General features: G+C 36.5%; 1 protein-coding gene across 2 annotated transcripts in view; it reads left to right on the top strand.

The window, feature by feature from the left end:
* The window catches only part of COG5 (component of oligomeric golgi complex 5), a 270,936-nt gene that overhangs the window by 28,038 nt on the left and 219,015 nt on the right, over window positions 1–23,883 (top strand). For both annotated transcript variants that reach the window (XM_059074512.2, XM_067042835.1), the window contains exon 6: window positions 9,912–10,032. In XM_059074512.2, coding sequence (XP_058930495.2) covers window positions 9,912–10,032 — 121 coding nt within the window. The remainder of the gene's footprint in view (window positions 1–9,911; window positions 10,033–23,883) is intronic.

Here is a 23,883-nt window from a genome sequence, read left to right as displayed (position 1 = left end):
ATTAATTTTGTATCCTGCAACTTTACCAAATTCATTGAGTAGCTCTAGTAGTTTTCTGGTGGCATCTTTAGGATTCTCCATGTATAGTATCATGTCATCTGCAAACAGTGACAGTTTTACTTCTTCTTTTCCAATTTCTATTCCTTTTATTTCTTTTTCTTCTCTGGTTGCTGTGGCTAGGACTTCCAAAACTATGCTGAATACTAGTGGTGAGAGTGGACATCCTTGTCTTGTTCCTGATCTTAGAGGAAATGCTTTCAGTTTTTCACCATTGAGAATGATGTTTGCTGTGGGTTTGTTGTATATTGCTTTTATTATGTTGAGGTAGATTCCCTCTCTGCCCACCTTCTGGAGAGTTTTTATCATAAATGGGTGTTGAGTTTTGTCAAAAGCTTTTTCTGCATCTATTAAGATGATCATATGGTTTTTCTTCTTCAGTTTGTTAGTATGGTGTATCACATTGATTGCTTTGCATATATTGAAGAATCCTTGCATCCCTGGGATAAATCCCACTTGATCATGGTGTATGATCCTTTTAATGTGTTGTTGGATTCTGTTTGCTAGTGTTTTGTTAAGGATTTTTGCATCTATATTCATCAGTGATATTGGTCTTTAATTTTCTTTTTTGTAGTATCTTTGTCTGGTTTTGGTATCAGGGTGATGGTGGCCTCATAAAATGAGTTTAGGAGTGTTCCTTCCTCTGCAATTTGTTGGAAGAGTTTGAGAAGGATGGGTTTTAGCTCTTCTCTAAATGTTTGATAGAATTCACCTGTGAAGCCATCTGGTCCTCGACTTTTGTTTGTTGGAAGATTTTTAATCACAGTTTCATTTTCATTACTTGTGATTGGTCTGTTCATATTTTCTATTTCTTCCTGGTTCAGTCTTGGAAGGTTATACCTTTCTAAGAATTTGTCCATTTCTTCCAGGTTGTCCATTTTATTGGCATAGAGTTGCTTGTAGTAGTCTCTTAGGATGCTTTTATTTCTGCGGTGTCTGTTGTAACTTCTCCTTTTTCATTTCTAATTTTATTGATTTGAGTCCTCTCCCTCTTTTTCTTGATGAGTCTGGCTAATGGTTTATCAATTTTGCTTATCTTCTCAAAGAACCAGCTTTTAGTTTTACTGATCTTTGCTATTGTTTTCTTTGTTTCTATTTCATTTATTTCTGCTCTGATCTTTATGATTGCTTTCCTTCAGCTCACTTTGGGTTTTGTTTGTTCTTCTTTCTCTAGTTCCTTTAGGTGTAAGGTTAGATTGTTTATTTGAGATTTTTCTTGTTTCTCGAGGTAGGCTTGTATAGCTATAAACTTACCTCTTAGAACTGCTTTTGCTGCATCCCATAGGTTTTGGATCATCGTGTTTTCATTGTCATTTATCTCTAGGTAGTTTTTGATTTTCTCTTTGATTTCTTCAGTGATCTCTTGGTTATTTAGTAACGTATTGTTTAGCCTCCATGTGTTTGTGTTTTTTACATTTTTTCCCCTGTAATTGATTTCTAATCTCATAGTGTTGTGGTTAGAAAAGATGCTTGATACGATTTCAATTTTCTTAAATTTACTGAGGCTTGATTTGTGACCCATGATGTGATCTATCCTAGAGAATGTTCTGTGCGCACTTGAGAAGAAAGTGTAATCTGCTGTTTTTGGATGGAATGTCCTATAAATATCAATTAAATCTATCTGGTCTATTGTGTCATTTAAAGCTTGTGTTTCCTTATTCATTTTCTGTTTGGATGACCTGTCCATTGGTGTAAGTGAGGTGTTAAAGTCCCCCACTATTATTGTGTTACTGTTGATTTCCTCTTTTATAGCTGTTAGCAGTTGCCTTATGTATTGAGGTACTCCTGTGTTGGGTGCATATATATTTACAATTGTTATATCTTCTTCTTGGATTGATCCCTTGATCATTATGTAGTGTCCTTCCTTGTCTCTTGTAACATTCTTTATTTTAAAGTCTATTTTATCTCATAGAGTATTGCTACTCCAGCTTTCTTTTGATTTCCATTTGCATGGAATATCTTCTTCCATCCCCTCACTTTCAGTCTGTATGTGTCCCTAGGTCTGAAGTGGTTCTCTTGTAGACGGCATATATATGGGTCTTGTTTTTGTATCCATTCAACAAGCCTGTGTCTTTTGGTTGGAGCATTTAATCCATTCACGTTTAAGGTAATTATCGATATGTATGTTCCTGTGACCATTTTCTTAATTGTTTTGGGTTTGTTTTTGTAGGTCCTTTTCTTCTCTTGTGTTTCCCACTTAAAGAAGTTACTTTAGCATTTGTTGTAGAGCTGGTTTTGTGGTGCTGAATTCTCTTAGGTTTTGCTTGTCTGTAAAGTTTTTGATTTCTCTGTCGAATCTGAATGAGATCCTTGCTGGGTAGAGTAATCTTGGTTTTAGGTTCTTCCCTTTCATCAGTTTAAGTATATCATGCCACTCCCTTCTGGCTTGTAGAGTTTCTGCTGAGAAATCAGCTGTTAACCTTATGGGAGTTTCCTTGTATGTTATTTGTCGTTTTTCCCTTGCTGCTTTCAGTAATTTTTCTTTGTCTTTAATTTTTGCCCGTTTGATTACTATGTGTCTTGGCGTGTTTCTCCTTGGGTTTATCCTGTATGGGACTCTCTGTGCTTCCTGGACTTGGGTGGCTATTTCCTTTCCCACGTTAGGGAAGTTTTCGACTATAATCTTTTCAAATAAATTCTCGGGTCCTTTCTCTTCCTCTTTTCTTTCTGGGACCCCTATAATGCGAATGTTGTTGAGTTTAATGTTGTCCCAGAGGTCTCTTAGGCTGTCTTCATTTCTTTTTATTCTTTTTTCTTTATTCTGTTCTGCAGCAGTGAATTCCACCATTCTGTCTACCAGGTCACTTATCTGTTCTTCTGCCTCAGTTATTCTGCTATTGATTCCTTCTAGTGTATTGTTCATTTCAGTTATTGTATTGTTCATCTCTGTTTGTTTGCTCTTTAATTCTTCAAGGTCTTTGTTAAACATTTCTTGCATCTTCTTGATCTTTGCCTCCATTCTTTTTCAGAGGTCCCGAATCATCTGCACTATTGTTATTTTGATTTCTTTTTCTGGAAGGTTGCATATCTGCACTTCATTTGGTTGTTCTTCTGGGGTTTAATCTTGTTCCTTCCTCTGGTACATAGCCCTCTGCCTTTTCATTTTGGCTAACTTTCTGTGAATGTTGTTTTTGTTCCACTGGCTACAGGATTGTAGTTTTTTTTTCTTGCTTCTGCTGTGTGCCCTCTTCAATTTGAAGTTTTTAATTTAGTTTTTTAACTGAGACTATATAAGTAAGAAAGTTTGAGAAAATGTTCAAAAGAGGAAGGAATGGTTCATAAAACCTTTTCTCATTTTTTATGTTCGTGTTTTACATGTACATGGTTTTCGTCCTATACTTTGTAGGGTCCTTTTTAGTTTTCATTTGATACGATATCCAATAATTTTATGTACATTGTTCTATGGGATGATGACTTAGTTTACTGGCTTTATAATTATCCACCAAACAGTGAATATATTAGGAAGGAAGGAAGAAGAAAGATAACAACACCAGCATAAGTTGCCAGTGTTCTAAACACTGCAGAAACATATAGAGCAACTAAGATAGCAAAACCAGAGAACCCCTGCTGGTGGAAGTGATGCTGGGCTAGCTTGGGGGCTAGTATTTAGGGGGCATAGCAGCTTTTGTTTCTGCTCTGGGAAAGCCACTGTCCATGTAAGAAGTCCAGCCATTGTGAGACTGTCGTGCTTCGGAGAAGCCCATGCTGGCTGTGGGTTGATGATAGATAGAGAAGCACTGAGTCAGCCAGACATGGGAGTGAAGCCTCGTGTTAGCTGAGTGCAGCAGAGTGAGTAATCCCAGGGATACCACATGTAGCGCTTGAACCCTGCCCAAATTCCTGACTCACAGAATTGTGAGGAAGAGCAAATCATTTAAAATCACTGTATTTTGGGCTGGTTTCTTATGTAGCAAAAGGTAATTGATAAAGCAGCCAAACTGATTTTGACGTACAGATACAGCCATCCTCATAGAATTCAGGGACTATTGCTCCTCTGACCCTTTCTTTAGGAATCTGATAGGCAATGTACTTGAGACAAGCAAAATGAGTAGAGAAACAGCAAAGTAAAAACTAGTGATGAGCGTTGGAACTAGGATTAAATGAGGGAGATAGTGTGTAATGGCTGTATGTTTTGACAAAGAAGTAAAGTTCAACTGTAAAACATTGTGGGCAGAGTATGTGCAGAACAGTTTTTTTAAACTGTCTTCAGCAGTCATATTTGTGTTTGTAGTATTGGTCTTTTTTGGCTGCGTTTTTGGTTTTTGTTGCTGCACGCAGGCTTTCTCCAGTTGTGGCAAGCGGGGACTTCTCTTCATTATGGTGCATGGGCTTCTCATTGTGGTGGCCTCTCTTGTTGTGGAGCATGGGCACTAGGCACTCGGGCTTCAGTAGTTGTGGCATGCAGGCTCAGTAGTTGTGGCTTGCGGCCTCTAGAGTGCAGGCTCAGTAGTTGTGGTGCACGGGCTTTGTTCCGCGGCATGTGGGATCTTCCCAGACCAGGGCTCAAATCCACATCCCCTACCTTGGCAGGTGGGTTCTTAACCCTCTGCCAGCCGGGAAGCCCTGTAGTGTTGGTTTTGAATTCAGGTAATGTTTTGTTTGTATTTTGTAGCAAAGCAAATGAATAATTTTAAATACTCTAATTCTGTTATCTGTTATGTCTCTGGAGCCAGGAGTCTCTGTGTGAAAGAAATAATTTATAGATGTAAGTTCGAAGATTAGGTAAACACCCTGTGCTCCTGATTTTTAAGTGCAATTATCAGTATGAACTCATATTTTAATTTTATCTTAATATGGTATATACATTATATGTATATATTTTTATACATATGTATATGTATAATATTAATCTGAGACTGTTTTTATGTGTATTGTGGAATCAATCAAATGAATATTTATGTGCTATTTTAATTTTGACATTTCCTAACTATGTCTACCAAAAAGTCTCAGAAATGAGCAAACCTAGTTCCCAGAATGTGGTCTTCAAATGCTGCTGACTTCTAAAAGAAATCAGGGATTCTTTGATAAATCTTTGATCCCAGATCTGGGGCATGAAATATGCAAAATGATCCTGGAATATTTTTATACCATATACCAAGGCAAGTATCAATAACTATTAACTAGAGTCATGATAAAAGGCTTCAGGAGCCAACTTGGAGAGGCCCTACGGTGACCAACTATGTCAGTTTTAGCACTGCAAGTCCCATGTCCCAGGAAACCTCTCAGTCTCAGACAAATCAGTACAGGTGATCACCCTCAGAAGCTCCGACTGGCCAAAAATGGGTCAATGTGAGCATCTATAAGGATAAGAGCTGCAGTGGATTGGAATCTTATGTTTAAATCTGTGAGTTCATAATGATATCCAAAACAATGAACTAATTGTTCATCTTTGGTGGCTATTGGGAAAGTAGTCCTCACTTTTGAAAACTTATAAACTAGTGGAAAGAATCTGGTGTTTTATTCTTACTATTCTGTAAGAACAGTACCACTGGGTAAACTAATAAAGATGAGGTAAAGTTTGTTCTCATAGAGATGTTTTATAAGCTAGCAAATAAAGGCAAAATGACATAACTAGAGTATCACCATTTTGTATTCATTATGTTTTGATGGATCTTGACATTGAATATCAGTGGCTGCTAACAACACAGAGAATCATACATATGTTATAAATACACTACTACCTAATGAATAAATTTGCCCAGAATATTAAACCTGTATCTGATGAAGCTGCCTACATCCATCTACTAAGGTATAAGGAATGTAGAAGACAGAGGGACTTGTTAAACTAGGGGAAAGCAATCAACTAAAACCAGTCTGTGGGAAACTGTAGAGGACAGATGATCCCATATATTCAACAGATTGCAAAGGAAAAAAAAAAAGAGGTGCTAAAGGAACCCATTTAGATTTAAAAAGGCAAAATTAGGACTTCCCTGGTGGCACAGTGGTTAAGAATCTGCCTGCCAATGCAGAGGACACAGGTTCAATCCCTGGTCTGGGAAGATCCCACATGCCACGGAGCAACTAAGCCCGTGTACCACAGCTACTGAGCCTGTGATGTGGAGCCCACGAGCCACAACTACTGAGCCCATGTGCCACAACTACTGAGCCCACATGCCACCACTACTGAAGCCCATGTGCTGCAACTACTGAAGCCTGCGCGCCTAGAGCCCACGCTCTGCATCAAGAGAAGCCACCACAATGAAAAGCCTGCGCACTGCGATGAAGAGTAACCCCTGCTTGCCACAACTAGAGAAAGCCTGCATGCAGCAATGAAGACCCAAGGCAGGCAAAACATAAAAGTTAAAAAAATAAAAAGGGCAAAATTAAACTATAACGTTTAAGTATATATACTTCAGTGATAAAGCCATAAATGAAAGTGAGGAAGTGATTACCACAAAAGCCAGAATGGTGTCTCTCTTGGTTAGGCTGGGGAAGTAGGGAGGATGGCTGGAGGGTGTCGTGATTGGTAGTGGGTACATGGAGGGCTTTTGTAGTGGCACACATGGTTTTGTTTCCTGATCTGCATGGTAGTTCCAAGTTCATTTAGCTATCATTTCTTTTTTAAAAAAATAAATTTATTTATTTATTTTTGACTGCGTTGCATTTTCATTGCTGCATGTGGGCTTTCTGTAGTTGCGGCGAGCAGGGCCTACTCTTCATTGTGGTGGCTTCTCTTGTTGTGGAGCATGGGCTTTAGAGCGCAGGCTCGGTAGTTGTGGCGCATGGGCTTAGTTGCTCCGAGGCATGTGGGATCTTCCCAGACCAGGGCTCTAACCCGTGTCCTTTGCATTGGCAGGCGGATTCTCAACCGCTGTGCCACCAGGGAAGCCCTTGCTGTAATTTCTATATGTAGTTTTCTGTATTTGTAATATCTAAATCTATATTTTTAAAGACAATTTTTTAGAGCAGTTTAGATTCACTGCAAAATTGAGACGAAGATATAGATTTCCCATATATTCCTTGCCCCACACATGCATAGCCTCCCCCTTAATCAACATCTGCCACCAGAGTGGCACATTTGTTACAATGGATGAACTTACATTGACACATCATTATCAAAGTCCATAGTTCACTCTTGGTGTACATTCTGTGGGTTTTGAAAAATGTATGATGCTATATATCCATCATTATAGTATCATGTGGAGTATTTTCAGTGCCCTAAAAATCCTCTGTACTCTGACTTTTCATCCCCCCAACTCCTGGCAACCGCTAATCTGTTTACTGTCTCCATAGTTGTGTCTTTTCTACTTGGAATCATATAGTATGTAGCCTTTTCAGATTGCCTCTTTCCCTTGGTAAAATGCATTTAAGATTCCTCTGTGTCTTTTCATGGCTTGATAGATCTTTTCTTTTTAGTGCTGAATAATATATTTGATAATAAAAGTCTGAAATGAAAAATAAGGAAGAAAAGGAAATTGATTGGAGTGGAAGCAACTATATTAGGAAATGGTGAGAGTTGCTGCCTTACAGATTATCTAAGATGTGTTGACTGAGATTTTTTTTTTTTTTTACATATATAAATTTATTTATTTAGTTTTGGCTGCATTGCAGTGCGTGGGCTCTAAGCGTGCGGGCTTCAGTAGTTATGGCACGCAGGTTCAGTAGTTGTGGCGCATGGTCTTAGTTGCTCCACAGCATGTGGGATCTTCCCAGACCAGGGATTGAACCTGTGTCTCCTGCATTGGCAGGCAGATTCTTATCCATTGCGCCACCAGGGAAGCCCGACTGAGGAGTTTATAAAATGCTATTCTAAGATGATTTAACATGATCTGTTAGTAGAGAGCCACTGAGGTTTATGAAAAAGGGGGCTGGAGTGCTGAAAACTGTTTCTAAGAAGGTAAATCTGGCAAGATGGATTTCAGTAAGAGACTGGAAAGCTAGCCAGGAGACCACAGTGTTAAGGTGAAGGTGATAAAGATTTGAATTAGGGTGATGCTTGTAGGAATAGAGGTAAAATAGCCATTGTGTTATGCAACAGAAGAATAATCAGTAAGACCTGGTGACAGATTAAGTATGGTTAAAGAGAAAAGCATTAGAAATAAGCTCAAAGCTTTCATGTTTGAGGGCGTATCCTTTATTGGGTAGACTGAGAATTCTGGAAGGACAGCTCTTGGTGATTAGATCTGTTATTTCTCCTCATGATGTATTTAGAATCCAAGAGGAATGATTGCTTGAGATTCTACATTCCAAATGGTACATCTAAAAATATAATTCTGACAAGCAAGAAACTGATAACAGTGGTTGTTTTTGGTGAGTGCACAGTTGAGACATAAAAATATGAGGATGACTTTTTATCTTCTAACCTTTTGAATTTTGAATCATATGCTTCTATTACCTATTCAGAAAATAAATAAAATTTAATTAAAGATTAAGATGCCTAAATCTTCCATTTTACAGGGAGAAATTCTTATTTGACATTCTTTTATTATTTTAAGTACTTCAGACTACAGTTACTCAGAAAAGCAGTCAGTAAAAAGTAAACATGTTTAATACTTGGCTGCCTTTGATGTACATATAAGTGTGTATTTGATTGTATGTTTGTGTATGTTGTGTGTGCATGTGTGTGGCTCTGAGGTGTATGTGTACTTCATTCAGAAAAAATGTTTATAGTTGAAGCCTCAGACCCTGTCTTCCTAGGGCTTTTAATTCTTATTGCTACCAGTTAGGATTTTCCTCCTTACATGGGAGATGTTCTTGCTTCTCAGCCAGCTTCAGGGCCATTCAAAGATGGTGGTGATGCAGCAGCATAGACTGTCTCTTTTTTCTTTATTATCACCACTGAAGCTGAAGGTCACTATATATGTGTTACTCCATCAGACTCCCTTTTCATTCTCCCCAGGCAATTGCCCTGGATTGCCTCTGTAATAAAGTGTCTTGAAATACACAAATCTTTATTTCATGTCTTAGTCTTTTGGATAGGTTAAGACCCACTACTGGATCCGGTAACAGAAAAGGAAATAGAGGTGACATATAAATGATAGGGTTTTTTTGGTTTGTTTTAATAACTTTATCTTTTACAATTTGTTATTAATGATAAAAAAAATTAGGAAATATCAGTAAGGGCATGCTTATTCTTTAAGATCTAGTGAAACTGGGCATTTTAAGTCTGTCCTCCTAGGGACTTAGGAAAGGGAAACTAGGACTGGAAACAATAGGAAACAGTAGTAGGAAGCTAAGCAGCCCCAGCACAGTGGTTGTCAACCTTGGCTACCCAGAGGGACTGCATGAGGATATTAAAAGAAATACTGATTCTGCTTTAATTGGTCAGGGCTCTGTCTTGCTTGGGCATTGGAACTTTTTGAACCTACACATTTGAAATTCTTTTTTCTTTATTTGTTTGGCCACGTCTGGTCTTAGTTGCGGCATGCGGGATGTTTAGTTTCATCGCGCAGGCTTCTCTGTAGTTGTGGTGTGCGGGTTTTCTCTCTCTAGTTGTGGCACGCGGGCTTAGTTTCCCCGTGGCATGTGGGATCTTAGTTCCCTGACGAGGGATCCAACTGGCGTCCCCTGCATTGAAAGACGGATTCTTTACCACTGGACCACCAGGGAAGTCCCCCTACACGCTTGAATTTAATATGAAGTCAAGACTGAGAACCACTGGCCTAGAGAAGAAAACTGGTCTACGACTGAGGAGAAAAGTGCTTAGGTTTCATAGCACCTCAATCCCAAATTCTCTTTGGGGTAACTTGGAGCTTATTGTAAAATGCTGCTTTTTAAGACTTGTGATTATTTAGATTTCTGATTGGTGGAAAACAAAAAATACGTGAGTGAATTTTTAGCATTTGGGAAGAAGAGACAGGTTCACATAGTGATAAAACTTCGTGGATTGACTTTACTTATTTAACATTGCACAGGTTGCCTGTGATTTGCTTCGGAGAATCATTCGCATCTTGTATCTCAGTAAGAGACTCCAGGGACAACTGCAGGGGGGAAGTCGAGAGATAACAAAAGCTGCTCAGAGTCTCAATGAGCTTGGTAAGTCCTTTTGTTTACTGATTCACTGGTTGAAGGAAATTTGGTTGTTTCAAGTTTTTGTTGATTATAAATTGAGCTACTTGAACATTTGTATACAGGTCTTATGTGAACTTAAGTTTTCATTTCCCAAGGAGAAATGTCCAGGAGAAATGCTGTTTTTTAGGTGACAAGTCTCATGTTGGCATGGTGCCTAGAAGATCTGTTGAATTCATTTCTTCATTCATCATTCTTTTCTTAAACATTTAGAGCAGCCTCTTGACATTCAAGGGTGTAGCAGTCACAGCTTTGAGTACTGACAAGTTGTAAGGCCCATGATGAAGCAGTTCATAATTTTTCAGGCAAAATTTTGAATACCTACCAAGTGCTTAAAGAACTACCTAACATCTGCATTTTAATGAGGCTTTGCCGTTTTCTTCTTTTCATTGGGTACCCAGTAATTTTTCTGAAGTGGATGTGTTCAGTGGAATTTGTACCTTTTTAGGTTCAGAAGGTCTTTGATTATATCCATCTCACATATCGAGTCTCCTAATGCTTAATAACGTGCTTTGAAAGTAGTTATGCCAAAAGAACATCAAAGATGTGCATTACATGTTCTTTTTGAATTTTCCTGTCTTTGATATTTCAATTACATGGTCATACTGTAATACTTATTCCCTGTTTTGACTAAGGAAATGTAATATCCTTCACAAAGCATGCTTCAGCAACATTTCAATTTCTAATGCTCAAATACATTGCTTAGGCATATCATGGGAATATATTGAACTTGTGATTTAGTGTGCTCGGAATATATTATATAAAAAGTTGATTTTAGGGCTTCCCTGGTGGCGCAGTGGTTGAGAATCCGCCTGCCGATGCAGGGGACACGGGTTCGTGCCCCGGTCCGGGAAGATCCCACATGCCGCGGAGCAACTAAGCCCGTGAGCCATGGCCGCTGGGCCTGCGCGTCCGGAGCCTGTGCTCCGCAACGGGAGAGGCCACAACAGTGAGAGGCCTGCATACCACAAAAAAAAAAAAAAAAAAAAAAAGTTGATTTTAAAGCAGTGAGTAATGCTTCACTGTTTTTTCACAATATGTGCTAAATATAGAAGTGTAAAAATCTTAGTATCAGCTATTATTTTTTGCTTTATCATATTTAATTTCTGTGCTCCAAAAAATAAACTCTCAAATTATAGAATCAATAAAAACAAACACAAATTATTCCAAGGTTTATTATGTATACTTGTCATCACTGATACACTTCCATAATAAAAATTGCTAGATTTTGATTATGATTATCATCTCTCCTAGAAATAACAGATGCTGTAATGCACATGGTGATATCTTCTTTTTTTAAAAAAGGCACAATTATTTTATTGTTTATTTTAACATATTTATTAGAGTATAATTGCTTTACAGTATTGTGTTAGTTTCTGCTGTATAACAAAGTGAATCAACTATATGTATACGTATATCCCCATATCCCCTCCCTCTTGCGTCTCTCTCCCACCCTCCCTATCCCACCCCTCTAGGTGGTCACAAAGCACCGAGCTGATCTCCCTGTGCCATGCAGATGCTTCCTACTAGCTATCTGTTTTACATTTGGCAGTGTATATATGTCAGTGCTACTCTCTCACTTCGTCCTAGCTTATGCTTCCCCCTCACTGTGTCCTCAAGTCCATTCTCTACATCTGCGTCTTTATTCCTGTCCTGCCCCTAGGTTCATCAGAACCATTCTTTTTTAGATTCCATATATATGTGTTAGCCTATGGTGTTTGTTTTTGTCTTTCTGACTTAACTTTACTCTGTATGACAGACTCTGGGTCCATCCACCTCACTACAAATAACTCAGTTTCATTTCTTAAAAAGGCACAGTTATTAATCATAATGTTCTATGTTGGTTCAATGCAGAGTATAAACTCATTATCCTTCCAATGAGGCTTTGGCTTTACCCAAAGTTTTATAAATGTTAAATGATGACAAGTTGTTGAGTAAGTATAGTAAATTGTGGAGTTATCTCAAAATGGACTGTGTTAATTTAAATTTTTAAAGTTTTGCAGATTATGTGCTGTTCAAAAATTTCAAAGGCATCATGTCTTCATCATTCACCACTGTGGTTCAGTCTTGGCCAGTCCTGGCATTGATAATGAGGAGAAGCCAAGAGGGAGATAAAGTTTCTACATTTGGAATTAATGTTTTAATAAAAGTAATAATTTGGTAATCACTATTACAGTTATACATGTACACTAAATGCTATTTCTATGATTGGAGCATCTCTGAAATTATCAATGTCTATATCTGTATGGTTCTGGCTCTCATGAGAAAGACTAAAATGATGAAGAGTGGCAGGCCCCTGAGATGAATGGAAAACAAATCTCTCAAACGTGAAAGGTCTTGAGGCTTGAAATGTAGTGACCAGATGAAATACATTGTCATCTGAAAGTTAATGATATTCTGAGGGACTTGGGGGGGAATGTCGGTGACTGCTAATGGATACCACTATTTAGAGTGGTGAAAATGTTCTGCAGTTAAATAGTGGTGATTGTTGAACAACCTTGTCAATATACAAAAAAGCCTCTGAACTGTATGCTTTAAAAGGTTGAATTTTATGCTTTGTGAATTATATATCACTTTAAAGTTATATATCAATTTAAAAAGTATATTCTGGTGCCTAGTGACGATTATGCTGGTACCTTTTTTAAAAAATTGAGGTCTAAGCGATATACAGTAAACTGCAACATATTGAAAATGTACAGTTTGGCAAGTTTTGACATAAAACCACCACCAATATTAAGATAGTGATAGTTATATCACCCCCCAAAAGTTTCCTTATGCCCCTTGGTAATCCCTCCTCAGGCATTTATGGATCTGCTTTCTATCACTATAGATTGGTTGGCATTTTAATGAACTTTATGTAAATGGAATCATACAGTTTGTGTTTTTGTTTGGCTTCTTTCAGTCAGCTTAATTATTTTGAGATTCATCTATGTTTTGTGTATCAGTAGCTCATTCTGTTTCATTGCTGAGTAGTTTTCCGTTATATAGGTATCCCACAGTTGGTTTATTCATTCACCTGTTGATTGATATTTGAGTTGTTCCTAGTTTTTGACTAATACAGATCAAGCTGTTATGAACATTCATATACAGGTATTTTTATGGACATATGCTTTCATTTCTCTTTGATAAATATGTAGATGTGGAATGGCCAGATCATATAGTAGATGTATGTTTAACTTTGAAAGAAATTGCCCAGGTGTTCTACCTGAAGTGTGTATGAAAACTGCACTTTTCCTGCATCCTTGTCAACACTCGTTATAGTCAGTCATCTTAATTTTAGCCATTCTAATAGGTGTGTAGTAGTATCTTGTTTTGACTTCACAAAAAAAAGTTTGTAGAACTAATACAGGAGTTTAGCAAGATTTCAGGATATATGATCAATATACAAAAATTAGTTTTATTTCTTTTTTTTGTTTTTGGCTGTGCCACGTGACTTGCAGGAATCTTAGTTCCCCAACCAGGGATCGAACTCATGCCCCGTGCAGTGGAAGTGTGGAGTCCTAACGAGTGTACTGCCAGGGAATTCCCTTTATTTCTGTATAATGTTAACAAGCAATTGGAAGTTGAAATTCAAAAATACCACTTATAATAGCATTGAAAATATAAACTACTTAGGGTTGAATTTGACAGAAGATACACAGTTGTATACTGACAACTAGAAAATATTGTTGAGGACAATTAAAGAAGACCTAAACAAGTAAATAAACATTGTCTGTGAATTGGAAGACTTTATAGTGTTTATTAATATGCCCATTTTCCCTAAATTGATTTGTATAGATTCAGCACAGTTACAGCCTGCATCCCAGCAGGCTTTTATTAAAAATTGACAAACTGATTTTAAAATTCATATGGAAATGCAAAAGATCTAGAATAGCCAAAACTTAAAAAAAAAAAAAACAACCCAAAACAGGCACAGTTGGAGCATTAACCATACCTGATTTGAAGACCTGTTACAATGACTTATACTAATCAAGACAAAAAGATAGACAAATAGGTCAATGGAATGGAATAGAGAGCCCAGAAATAGACACACACATGTGAGAACAACGGATTTTTGACACATTTAGTGGAGAAAAGATAGTCTTTTCAACAGATGGTACTGGGAGAATTGGATATCCATATGTATAACAGTGAACTTGTATTTATACCTTACTTCATATAAGAAAAAAAGAAAACTGAAAATGGATCATAGTCCTAAATATAAAACCTAAAACTATAGAACTTCTAAAGGGAAACGTAGGAGAACATTTTTTTGTCTCTGAATTAGAAAATGATTTCTTAGATATATAACCCAAAGCACAATTCTCCCCGCCACACACAAATTGGTAAATTAGACATTATCAAAATGTAAAACTTCTGTGAGCGATGCTTCTAGAAGAATGAAATGACAAGCAAGCCGTAGACAGAAAATGTTTGCAAAGTATATATTTGATAAAGGACTTGCTTCCAGAATATATAAAAAACTTTCAACATTGGTAAGAACACAAACAACCCAATTAAAAAATAGGCAAAAGATTTGAACAGACACTTCACCAAAGAATATATGTGAATGGCAAATATGCATATATGATACTCAGCATCATTAGGCATTAGGGAAGTAAAAATTAAAATCATACTGGTGTCTTATTGACAGAATAAGCAGAATTTTTTATAGTGCAGACTTAGGTGTAATTTTTCATGCATATTATGTATGATTAAAAAATAATACTACATAGTACAGATTTCAGGATTAAATTATATCACATTGATTTATGGTTTTTCTTCAAGAAAAGTCTTGGCACTGGATGAACATTTAGATGGGCCTTACTACAAATTTGTAACATTTTTTGAGCATTAGTTAAGATGGTACACTTAAATCACGTTTAAGTTATACCATGGTTTATATATAGTGAATGTTTTTTATGTTGTGTGGTGCGACAAAAAAAAAAAAAAGAAAGTATATCCTCCATTAATTTTTACTGTGTATGGTCCTTTGAGTTTTATAATTTTGTTGCTAAGCTGCAACAAAATGTTTTCTGATATATGGGGATACATTAACACCATGTATCATGAGAAAATATTTTTCAAATTTATCATAGAAGCATTTTATGAAATATTTTTTATAGAAGGAAGGGATAGTCTAAGTTTGTTTTATCCACTAATGTTCTTATGGTAACTGATAATTTCTCAATCTGATAAAACAGTACTTATATGCAAACATTTTTGATTTATGCATAGGTGGGAAAAAGTATGATTTACATAGTCTTTGCCACGTAATAGGTGATCGATAATTAAGGAACTAATGAATTATTTTTGAGATGTCTATAAGATAATGTAGTTGGTGAACATTTTAGAAAATTTTATTATTTCAAGCTTTTAAAAATTGTTTATTGATAGGAAAATTTGTAAATATGCCATATAACCATTTCCAGTATTAAATTAGGTGTGAGATGACTTCTTTTTTCATTGAAGTATAGTTGATTTACAATGTTTTGTTAGTTTCTGGTATACAGCAAAGTGATTCAGCTATACATATATATGTGTATATATATATTCTTTTTAATATTCTTTTCCATTATGGTTTATTGCAGGATATTGAATATAGTTCTCTGTGCTATGCACAGTAGGACCTTTGTTGTTTATCTATTTTATATATAGTAGTTTGTATCTGCTAATCCCAAACTCCCAGTTTATCTCTCCCCCACCCCTTTCCCCTTTGGTAACCATAAGTTTGTTTTCTACGTCTGTGAGTCATTTTCTGTTTCATAACTAATTTCATTTGTGTCATATTTTAGATTCTACATATAAATGATATCATATGGTGTCTGTCTTTCTCTTTCTGACTTACTGGACTTAGTATGATAATCTGTAGGTTGAGATGATGTCTTAAATGCATTTAAAACATGCATAGGTTTTTGTGACAACTTCAGCGTAGCAGATTCAGTATGCCTTTTAAAATCTACACTGTAATCATATATGATGATAAGCATCTTCAGTACCTATGTTTGATTTAGATAGTCTCTAAATTACTTATATATGTGACTGGATTCAGCTGTCACCAGGTCAGGGTGATGCTGTGCTCAAATCCAGAAGAATGGGTTTATGCTTAGGTATGGGATTGCCAGTTGTGGAGACATAAACATATTAAAATTACACACCCACAAACCCTCTTTTTTTTTCAACTAATTGAACTTAATGTTATCCAAATTTATATTTAACACATAATACCCATATAGCATTTATGATTGTATTTTTTTGGTTTTATCTTTCATCACATAGTGTCGGAAAATGAGGATTAATATCCAGACAAAAACAAGCAGCTTACTCTTTTGTAAACTTTAGTATATTATTTTTCATACATTTCAAAGTTACAGTAGTATTTTTGGGTATAGATTTTATTCCATATGGTCAGGTAATGTTTATTGAAGGTCTGTAGTTTACCTTACTATTTGTCACCTCCTGCTGGACCATTCATCATTGTTTGAGAAAAATTAATTTAGTGTAAGTTTCTTCAAACTAGTAATGTATCAAATTTTCAATTTCTGGGTTCTAAGGGCTTTATTTTCTATTTGGATGCTTAAGCCAGTACTTCTCTTTTCCATTCCAGTACATGTAAGTTTTAACAATTGCAGTGTATCTTAAATGAATATAAACAATGCTCCACATACAGGCTTCTTATTGTATCGACTTTTTACTGGTTATTTTATTGATTGTTCCTAAAAAATGGTGTCAGCCTACTTCTAGTGAATTACAGCTTTGAGTCTCTAAGGCTAATATTTTGGGGGAACATTAGATGGGCTGTTTTACTTTTTATTGCCATTATACTTGATTACTTTATGTATAAAAATTCTAACTATGTTAAAGAGTTTTTATCAGTCTTTGGTTTAGTAGATTGAAATTGGCTATAGGCTAAGTTAAAAGGGTTCAATGTAAATTTATGATTATAGGTATACTTATAGAACTTTACATTTCAATACCATGTAAACAACAGGGCAGGTAGGGAGGCATGATCTTTTGAGAGACACGTTCAGTAAAATAGGATGCAGTTTTAGTCATTTGTTTTAATTTCTGTCTTAGGGACTTGAAATCTGTTTCAATAAATCAGAAATGTGTTTTTCTACCATATCTAATTGGAAGATAATGCTGATGTTACAGTTTTATTGTCACAACTAGGAATATATTCAGAGGTCAGTGGTGACCCCTCAAAACTTGTCTTGTGCCTCTCTGAGTCAGTCCCCCCACCTCCAGCACGAACTTTTGGTTACTAGAGATTTCATTTTGCTCGTTCTTGGATTTCATATATGTGGAATCATACAGTGTACATTCATTTGATGAGCAGTGTTCCAGTGGATGTGTATGCCATAATATATTTATCCATTCACCTTTTGATACGTATTGGGTTGTTTTCAACTTTTGACTATTGTGAATAAAACTGCCATGAACATTTATTTTCAATGCCCTTGGGTAAATACCTAGGCATGGAATTGCTGGGTCATCTGGTAAGTGTTATGATTAACTTTCTAAGATTTGCTACACTGTTTTCTTTCTTTTTAAACTAATAGGTAATTTTATTTTTCAGTAGTCTTATATAGCAACAGTATTAGTTTGCTGGGGCTGCCATAACAAAATTATCACAGACTGGGTGGCTTAAACAACAGAAATAAATTTTTTCACAGTTCTGGCGGCTGGAAGTTCAAGATCAAGGTGTCCATAGGTTTTTTTTTCTGAGTCCTCTCTTCTTAACTTGCAGATTGGCACTTTCTCCCTGTATCTTCACTGGTCTTTCCTCTGTGCTACACTTTTCTAAAATGGTTGTAACATTTCCACCAGCAATGCATAAGAGCCCCATTTGCTTTATATCCTTCAGTGCTTGTCATTGTAAATCATTTTAATTTTAGCCAGTCCCATAGATGGGTAGAGGTATCTCTTTATGACTTTAATTTGCATATACATGATTACAAATCATGTTGAACCTGATTGTGAATATTTATTTCCCATTTCATTTATCTTTGTGTAGTGTCCAGATCTTTTGTCTTTTTTTTTTTTTTTTTAAAAGACAGTATGAATTTACTTTAAAACTGTGGAACAAATACTGCTAAATTACTCAATTCAAACTGGAGTCCATTTTCAGCCCTAAGTGCTTCGGGACTAAGCTATCCCATCTCCTTTTATTAACTATTGTCTCTTACGATGTCTAATGATGACAAAAGGGTAAATTTGTGTGCCTAACCCACATGTGTGGGATAAGATCTGAGCCTTGGATTGAAGTGCATTTGATTTACACAAAAATAAAAAATGGCTAAGAGGCTTCAATAAAAGACAGTCTTGTGAAATATAGGGTAACTAGACTTTTGCCCTTGTTTTAAACTGGGTTTGTCTTCTTATTGAGTTGTGAGAGGTCTTTTTATATTCTGGATACAAGTTTGTCAGGTGTGTGTGTGAGTGTGAATGTTTTTTGTGAGTATATGTGCATTGTCTTTTAATATTCCTAGTGGTGTGATTTGAGCAGAACGTTTTAATTTCGATGAAGCCCAGTGTATCTTTATCTTTGTTTGGGGGTGGGGTGTGAGTTTTGTTTTATAGTTTGCACTTTTGGAGCCCTATCTAAGACATTCTTTTCCTGTCCTACAGTTGCAAAAAATTTCTTCTACATTTTTTTCTGGAAGTTTTAAAGTTTTAATTTTTGTGTTAAGGTGTATGATTCGTGTCAGGGTACTTTTTGATATAATGCAAGGGAAAGGTTGAAGCTTATTTTTTCCCCTGGAGATATCTAATTGATCCAATACCATTTGTTGAAAAGACCTTCCTCTCTCCACTGAATTACCTTGGGACTTTTTTAGAAAATCAATTGACTCTATATCTGTAAGTGTATTTTATTTTATTTATTTATTTATTTTTTGCGGTACGCGGGCCTCTCACTGTTGTGGCCTCTCCCATTGCGGAGCACAGGCTTCGGACGCGCAGGCTCAGCGGCCGTGGCTCATGGGCCCAGCCGCTCCGTGGCATGTGGGATCTTCCCTGACCGGGGCACGAACCCGCATCCCCTGCATCGGCAGGCGGACTCTCAACCACTGCACCACCAGGGAAGCCCTGTAGGTGTATTTTTATAAATTTTTTTTTTTTTTTTTTTTTTTTTTTTTGTGGTACGCGGGCCTCTCACCGCTGTGGCCCCTCCCGTTGCGGAGCACAGGCTCTGGACGCACAGGCCCAGCGGCCATGGCCCACGGGCCCAGCCGCTCTGAGGCACGTGGGACCCTCCCGGACCGGGGCACGAACCCGCGCCCCCTGCACCGGCAGGCTGATTCCCAACCACTGCGCCACCAGGGAAGCCCCTGTAAGGTGTATTTTTGAACTCTAATCTGTTCCATTTATCTACTTGTCTGTCCTTATTTCACATATCTTTATATTTTGCTTACTGTAGCTATCTTGAATTTGCATTTAAAGTCTATTTCTTTGTAGATAGAGTGTTCTTGAGTCTTGCTTTATTATCTGTTCTTATAATTTCAGTTTCCTTTTGTTTGGAGTGTTCATATATATTTTTACTAGTTATTGATATGGTTGGATTGAGTTTGCCATTTTGCTATATTCTATTTTTATCACCTTTTTTCTTCCTGTCTTTCTTTCCTGCTTTTTTTCTTTTTGTCCTTTTTTTGTAAACCATTTTTAAATGTAAAATTCAGTGTTATTAAGTGGATTAACAGTGTTGTGTCACCCTTAACACTATTTCCAGAACCTTTTCATCATATCCTAAAGAGAAACGCTGTATTCATCAAGCAGTACCTCCCCATTTTCCTGTTTCCCCAATCCTTGGTAACCTCTGTTCTACTTTTTGTCTATGAATTTGCCTAATTTAGGTACTTCATGTAAGTGGAATAATACAGTATTTGTACTTTTGTGTCTGGCTTATTTCACTTAGCATAATGTTTTCAAGGTTCATCTATGTTGTAACGTGTATCAGAACTTCATTCCATTTTTTATGGCTGAATAATATTGCATTGTATGTCACTTTTTGTTTATTCATCTCTTGATAGACACTTGGCTAGTTTCCACTTTTTGAAAAGGCTGTTATAAATAATGCTGCTATGAATATTGGTGTTCGAGTATCTGTTTGAGTCCTTGTTTACAGTTCTTTTGGGTATATATCTGGGTGTGGGGTTTCTGGGTCATATGGCAATTCTGTGTTTAACAGTTTGAGGATCTGCCAAACAGTATTCCACCGTAGCTGCCCTTTTTACATTCCCATCAACAGTGCACTAGAATTTGAATTTCTCCACATCTTCATCAACCTGTTATTTTCCTTTTTTTAAAAAAATTATTGTCACCCTAATAAGTGTGAAGGTAATATTTTACAGTTTCGATTTGCATTTTCCTAAAGACTGGTGATGTTGAACATGTTTTCATGTACTTATTGACCATTTTATATTTTATTTGGTGAAATGTTTTTTAAGTCTTTTATCCATTTAAAAAACTGAGTCATTTGTTTTTTGTTGTTGAGTTCTAAATATATTCTGGATACTAGTCCCTGTCAGCTAAAATATTTTTTCCCACAAATATTTTCTCCCATTCTGTGAGTTGTCTTTCCACTCTCTTGATAGTATCCTTTGATGGAGAATTTTTTATTTTGATGAAGTCCAGTTTATCCAATTTTTCTTTTGTTCTCTGTGCTTTTGGTGTAATACTTAAGAAACGGTTGCCAAATCTAGCTCAGTGAAGATTTCCCCCTTGTTTTCTTCCAAGAGTTTTGTAGTTTTGGCTCTTCAATTTAGATCTTTGACCCATTTTGAGTTAATTTTTTTATGTGGTGTAAGGTGGTACTAGTTTCATGCTTTTTGCATGTGGATATCCAGTTTTCCTCACGCTGTTTGTTCAAAACTTTATCCTTTCCCCACTGAATGGACTTGGCACCGTTGTCAAAATTTAATTGACCATTTATGTAACTCTTTATTTCTGGGCTTTGTCTTCTATTCCATTGGTGTATGGAATATGTATCATTATGCTAGTACCATACTGTTTTGATCACTAGAGCTTTGTTGTAAGTTTCAAAATTCAGAAGATCAAGTCTTCCAATTTTGTTCTTTTTTTGCAAAAGTGTTTTGACTATTCAGTATCCCTTGAAATTCCATATGAATTTTAGGATGAGTTTTTCTATTTCTATAAAAAAAATGCCTTTGGGATTTTTATAGGGATTGTATTATGTCTGTAGATCATTTTGGGTGGTTTTGTCACCTTAAAGTATTAAGACTTTTAGTTCATGAACACAGATGTCTTTCCATTTATTTAGATCTTTAATTTCTTTTGGCAGTCTTTTATAGTTTTCAGTGCACAAGGCTTTCAGCCTCCTTAATTAAATTTATTCCTAAGTATTTTATTCTTTATGATACGTTTGTAAATGGAATTGTTTTCTTTATTTTTGAGTTGTTCATTGCTAGTATATAGAAATACAACTGATTTTTGTGTGTTGTTGATTTTGTGTCCTGCAACTTGGCTGAATTCATTTTTTAGCTCTTTCTCTGTGTGTGTGTGTGTGTGTGTGTGTGTGTGTGTGTGTGTGTGTGTGTGTGGTCTTTAGGGTTTTCTACATAAAAGATCTTGTCATCTGTGAACAGAGATAATTTTACTTCTTCCTTTCCAGTTTGAATGCCTTTGATTTATTTTTCTTGCCTGTTTGTGCAGGCTAGAACTTTCAGTACTTTGTTAAATAGAAGTGGTGAAAGCGGACATCCTTACCTTGTTGCTGATCTTAGGGAAAAGCATTCAGTCTTTAATCATTGAGTATGATGTTAGCTGTGTGTTTTTCATGTATGATTGTTATTATGCTGAGGAAATTCTCTTGTATTTTACATTTATTTAGTGTTTTTATTCCAAAATGGTGTTGAATTTTGTCAGATGCTTTTTCTGCATCAAGCTGGCCATGTGTTTTTTTTCCCTCTTCATTCTGTTAATGTGGTCTCTTGCTTTGATTTTTTTTTCTTTTTTTGTATGTGGTATGCGGGCCCCCCACTGCTGTGGCCTCTCCTGCTGTGGAGCACAGGCTCCGGATGCGCAGGCTCAGAGGCCATGGCTCATGGGCCCAGCCGCTTTGCAGCATGTGGGATCCTCCTGGACCGGGGCACGAACCCGCATCCCCTGCATCGGCAGGCGGACTCTCAACCACTGTGCCACCAGGGAAGCCCTCTTGCTTTGATTTTTGTATGTTGACCTATGCTTGTATTCCAGGGATAAATCCCACTTGGTCACAGTCTATAATCCTTTTAATATGCTGTTGAATTCAGTTTGTTAGTATGTTGTTGAGGATTTTTGCGTACATATATATGGGTTTTTTCTGGCTGTGCCGCATGGCTTGCAGGGTCTTAGTTCCCCGACTAGGGATTGAACCTACACAGTTGGCAGTAAAAGCATGGAATCCTAATCACTGGAGTGCCAGGGAATTCCCGCATCTATATTTATGAGAGATATTGGCTTGCAGTTTTCTTTTCTTGTAGTGTCTCTGTCTGGTTTTGATATTAGGGTAATGCTGACCTAATAGAATGAGTTAGGAAGTGTTCCCTTCTCTTCAATATTTGGAACAGTTTGAGAAGTTTTTGGTATTTATTCCTTAGATATCTGGTAGAATTCACCAGTGAAGCCATCTGGTCCTAGGCTTTTCTTTGTTGGAATTTCTTGTTTTCTTTTGTGTTAATCATATAGTTCTGTGTATTCCATTTTATTTTGTCTATGAACTTTTTAGCTATAAGTTTGTATTATTTTTGTAGGAATTCCTAGGGATTACACATGCATCTTTAATTTAGCACAGTCTACTTAGGGCTTATGTTGAATTACTTCAGGTGAAATATTATCTGTTTTGAAGTCATTGTCTACTAAATCCCTTTTATTAGCCCACTTGCAGAGTCAATTTCTTTGATTTGCCTTTAAAAATTTTTTTCATGAGTATGGGTTATGTACATCTATTTCTTTGCATGTGGAGTAATTTTTTATTGAAGTATAGTTGATTTACAATATTGTTTTAGTTTCTGGTGTGCAGAGAAATGATTCAGTTATACATATATATATACATTCTTTTTAATATTCTTTTCTGTTATGGTTTATTACAGGATTCTGACTATGGTTCCCTGTGCTATATAGTAGGACCTTGTTGTTTATTTATTTTATATATAGTACATAGTTTGTATCTGCTAATCCCAAACTCCTAATTTATCCCTCCCCCACTTCCTTTCCTCTTTGGTCACTATAAGTTTGTTTTCTGTCAGTGAGTTTGTTTCTGTTTCATAAATAAGTTCATTTGTGTTATATTTTAGATTCTGCACGTAAGTATCATATGGCATTTGTCTTTCTCTTTCTGATGTACTTCACTTAGTATGATATTCTTTAGGTCCATCCGTGTTGCTGCAAATGGCATTATTTCATTCTTTTTTACCAAGTAGTATTCCATAGTGTCTATATATCACATCTTCTTTATCCATTCATCTGTCAGTGGATATTTAGGTTGCTTCCATGTCTCGGCTATTGTAAATAGTGCTGCTGTGAACATTGGGGTGCATGTATCTTTTTGAATTATAGTTTTCTCCAGATATATACCCAGGAGTGGGATTGCTGGATCCTATGGTAACTCTATTTTAGTTTTTTAAGGAACCTCCATACTGTTCTCCATAGTGGCTGTTACCAACTTACATTCCCACCAACAGTGTATGAGGGTTCCCTTTTCTCCACACCCTCTCCCGCATTTGGTATTTGTGGACTTTTAAATGATGGCCATTCTGACCCTGTGAGGTGATACCTCATTGTAGTTTTGATTTGCATTTCTCTGATAATTAGCGATGTTGAGCATTTTTTCATGTGCCT

Source organism: Kogia breviceps, chromosome 9, assembly GCF_026419965.1.
Source record: "Kogia breviceps isolate mKogBre1 chromosome 9, mKogBre1 haplotype 1, whole genome shotgun sequence".
Classification (NCBI taxonomy): domain Eukaryota; kingdom Metazoa; phylum Chordata; class Mammalia; order Artiodactyla; family Physeteridae; genus Kogia; species Kogia breviceps.
The sequence above is the reverse complement of the archived record's forward strand: the minus strand, read 5'-3'. Positions and strand labels throughout refer to the sequence as shown.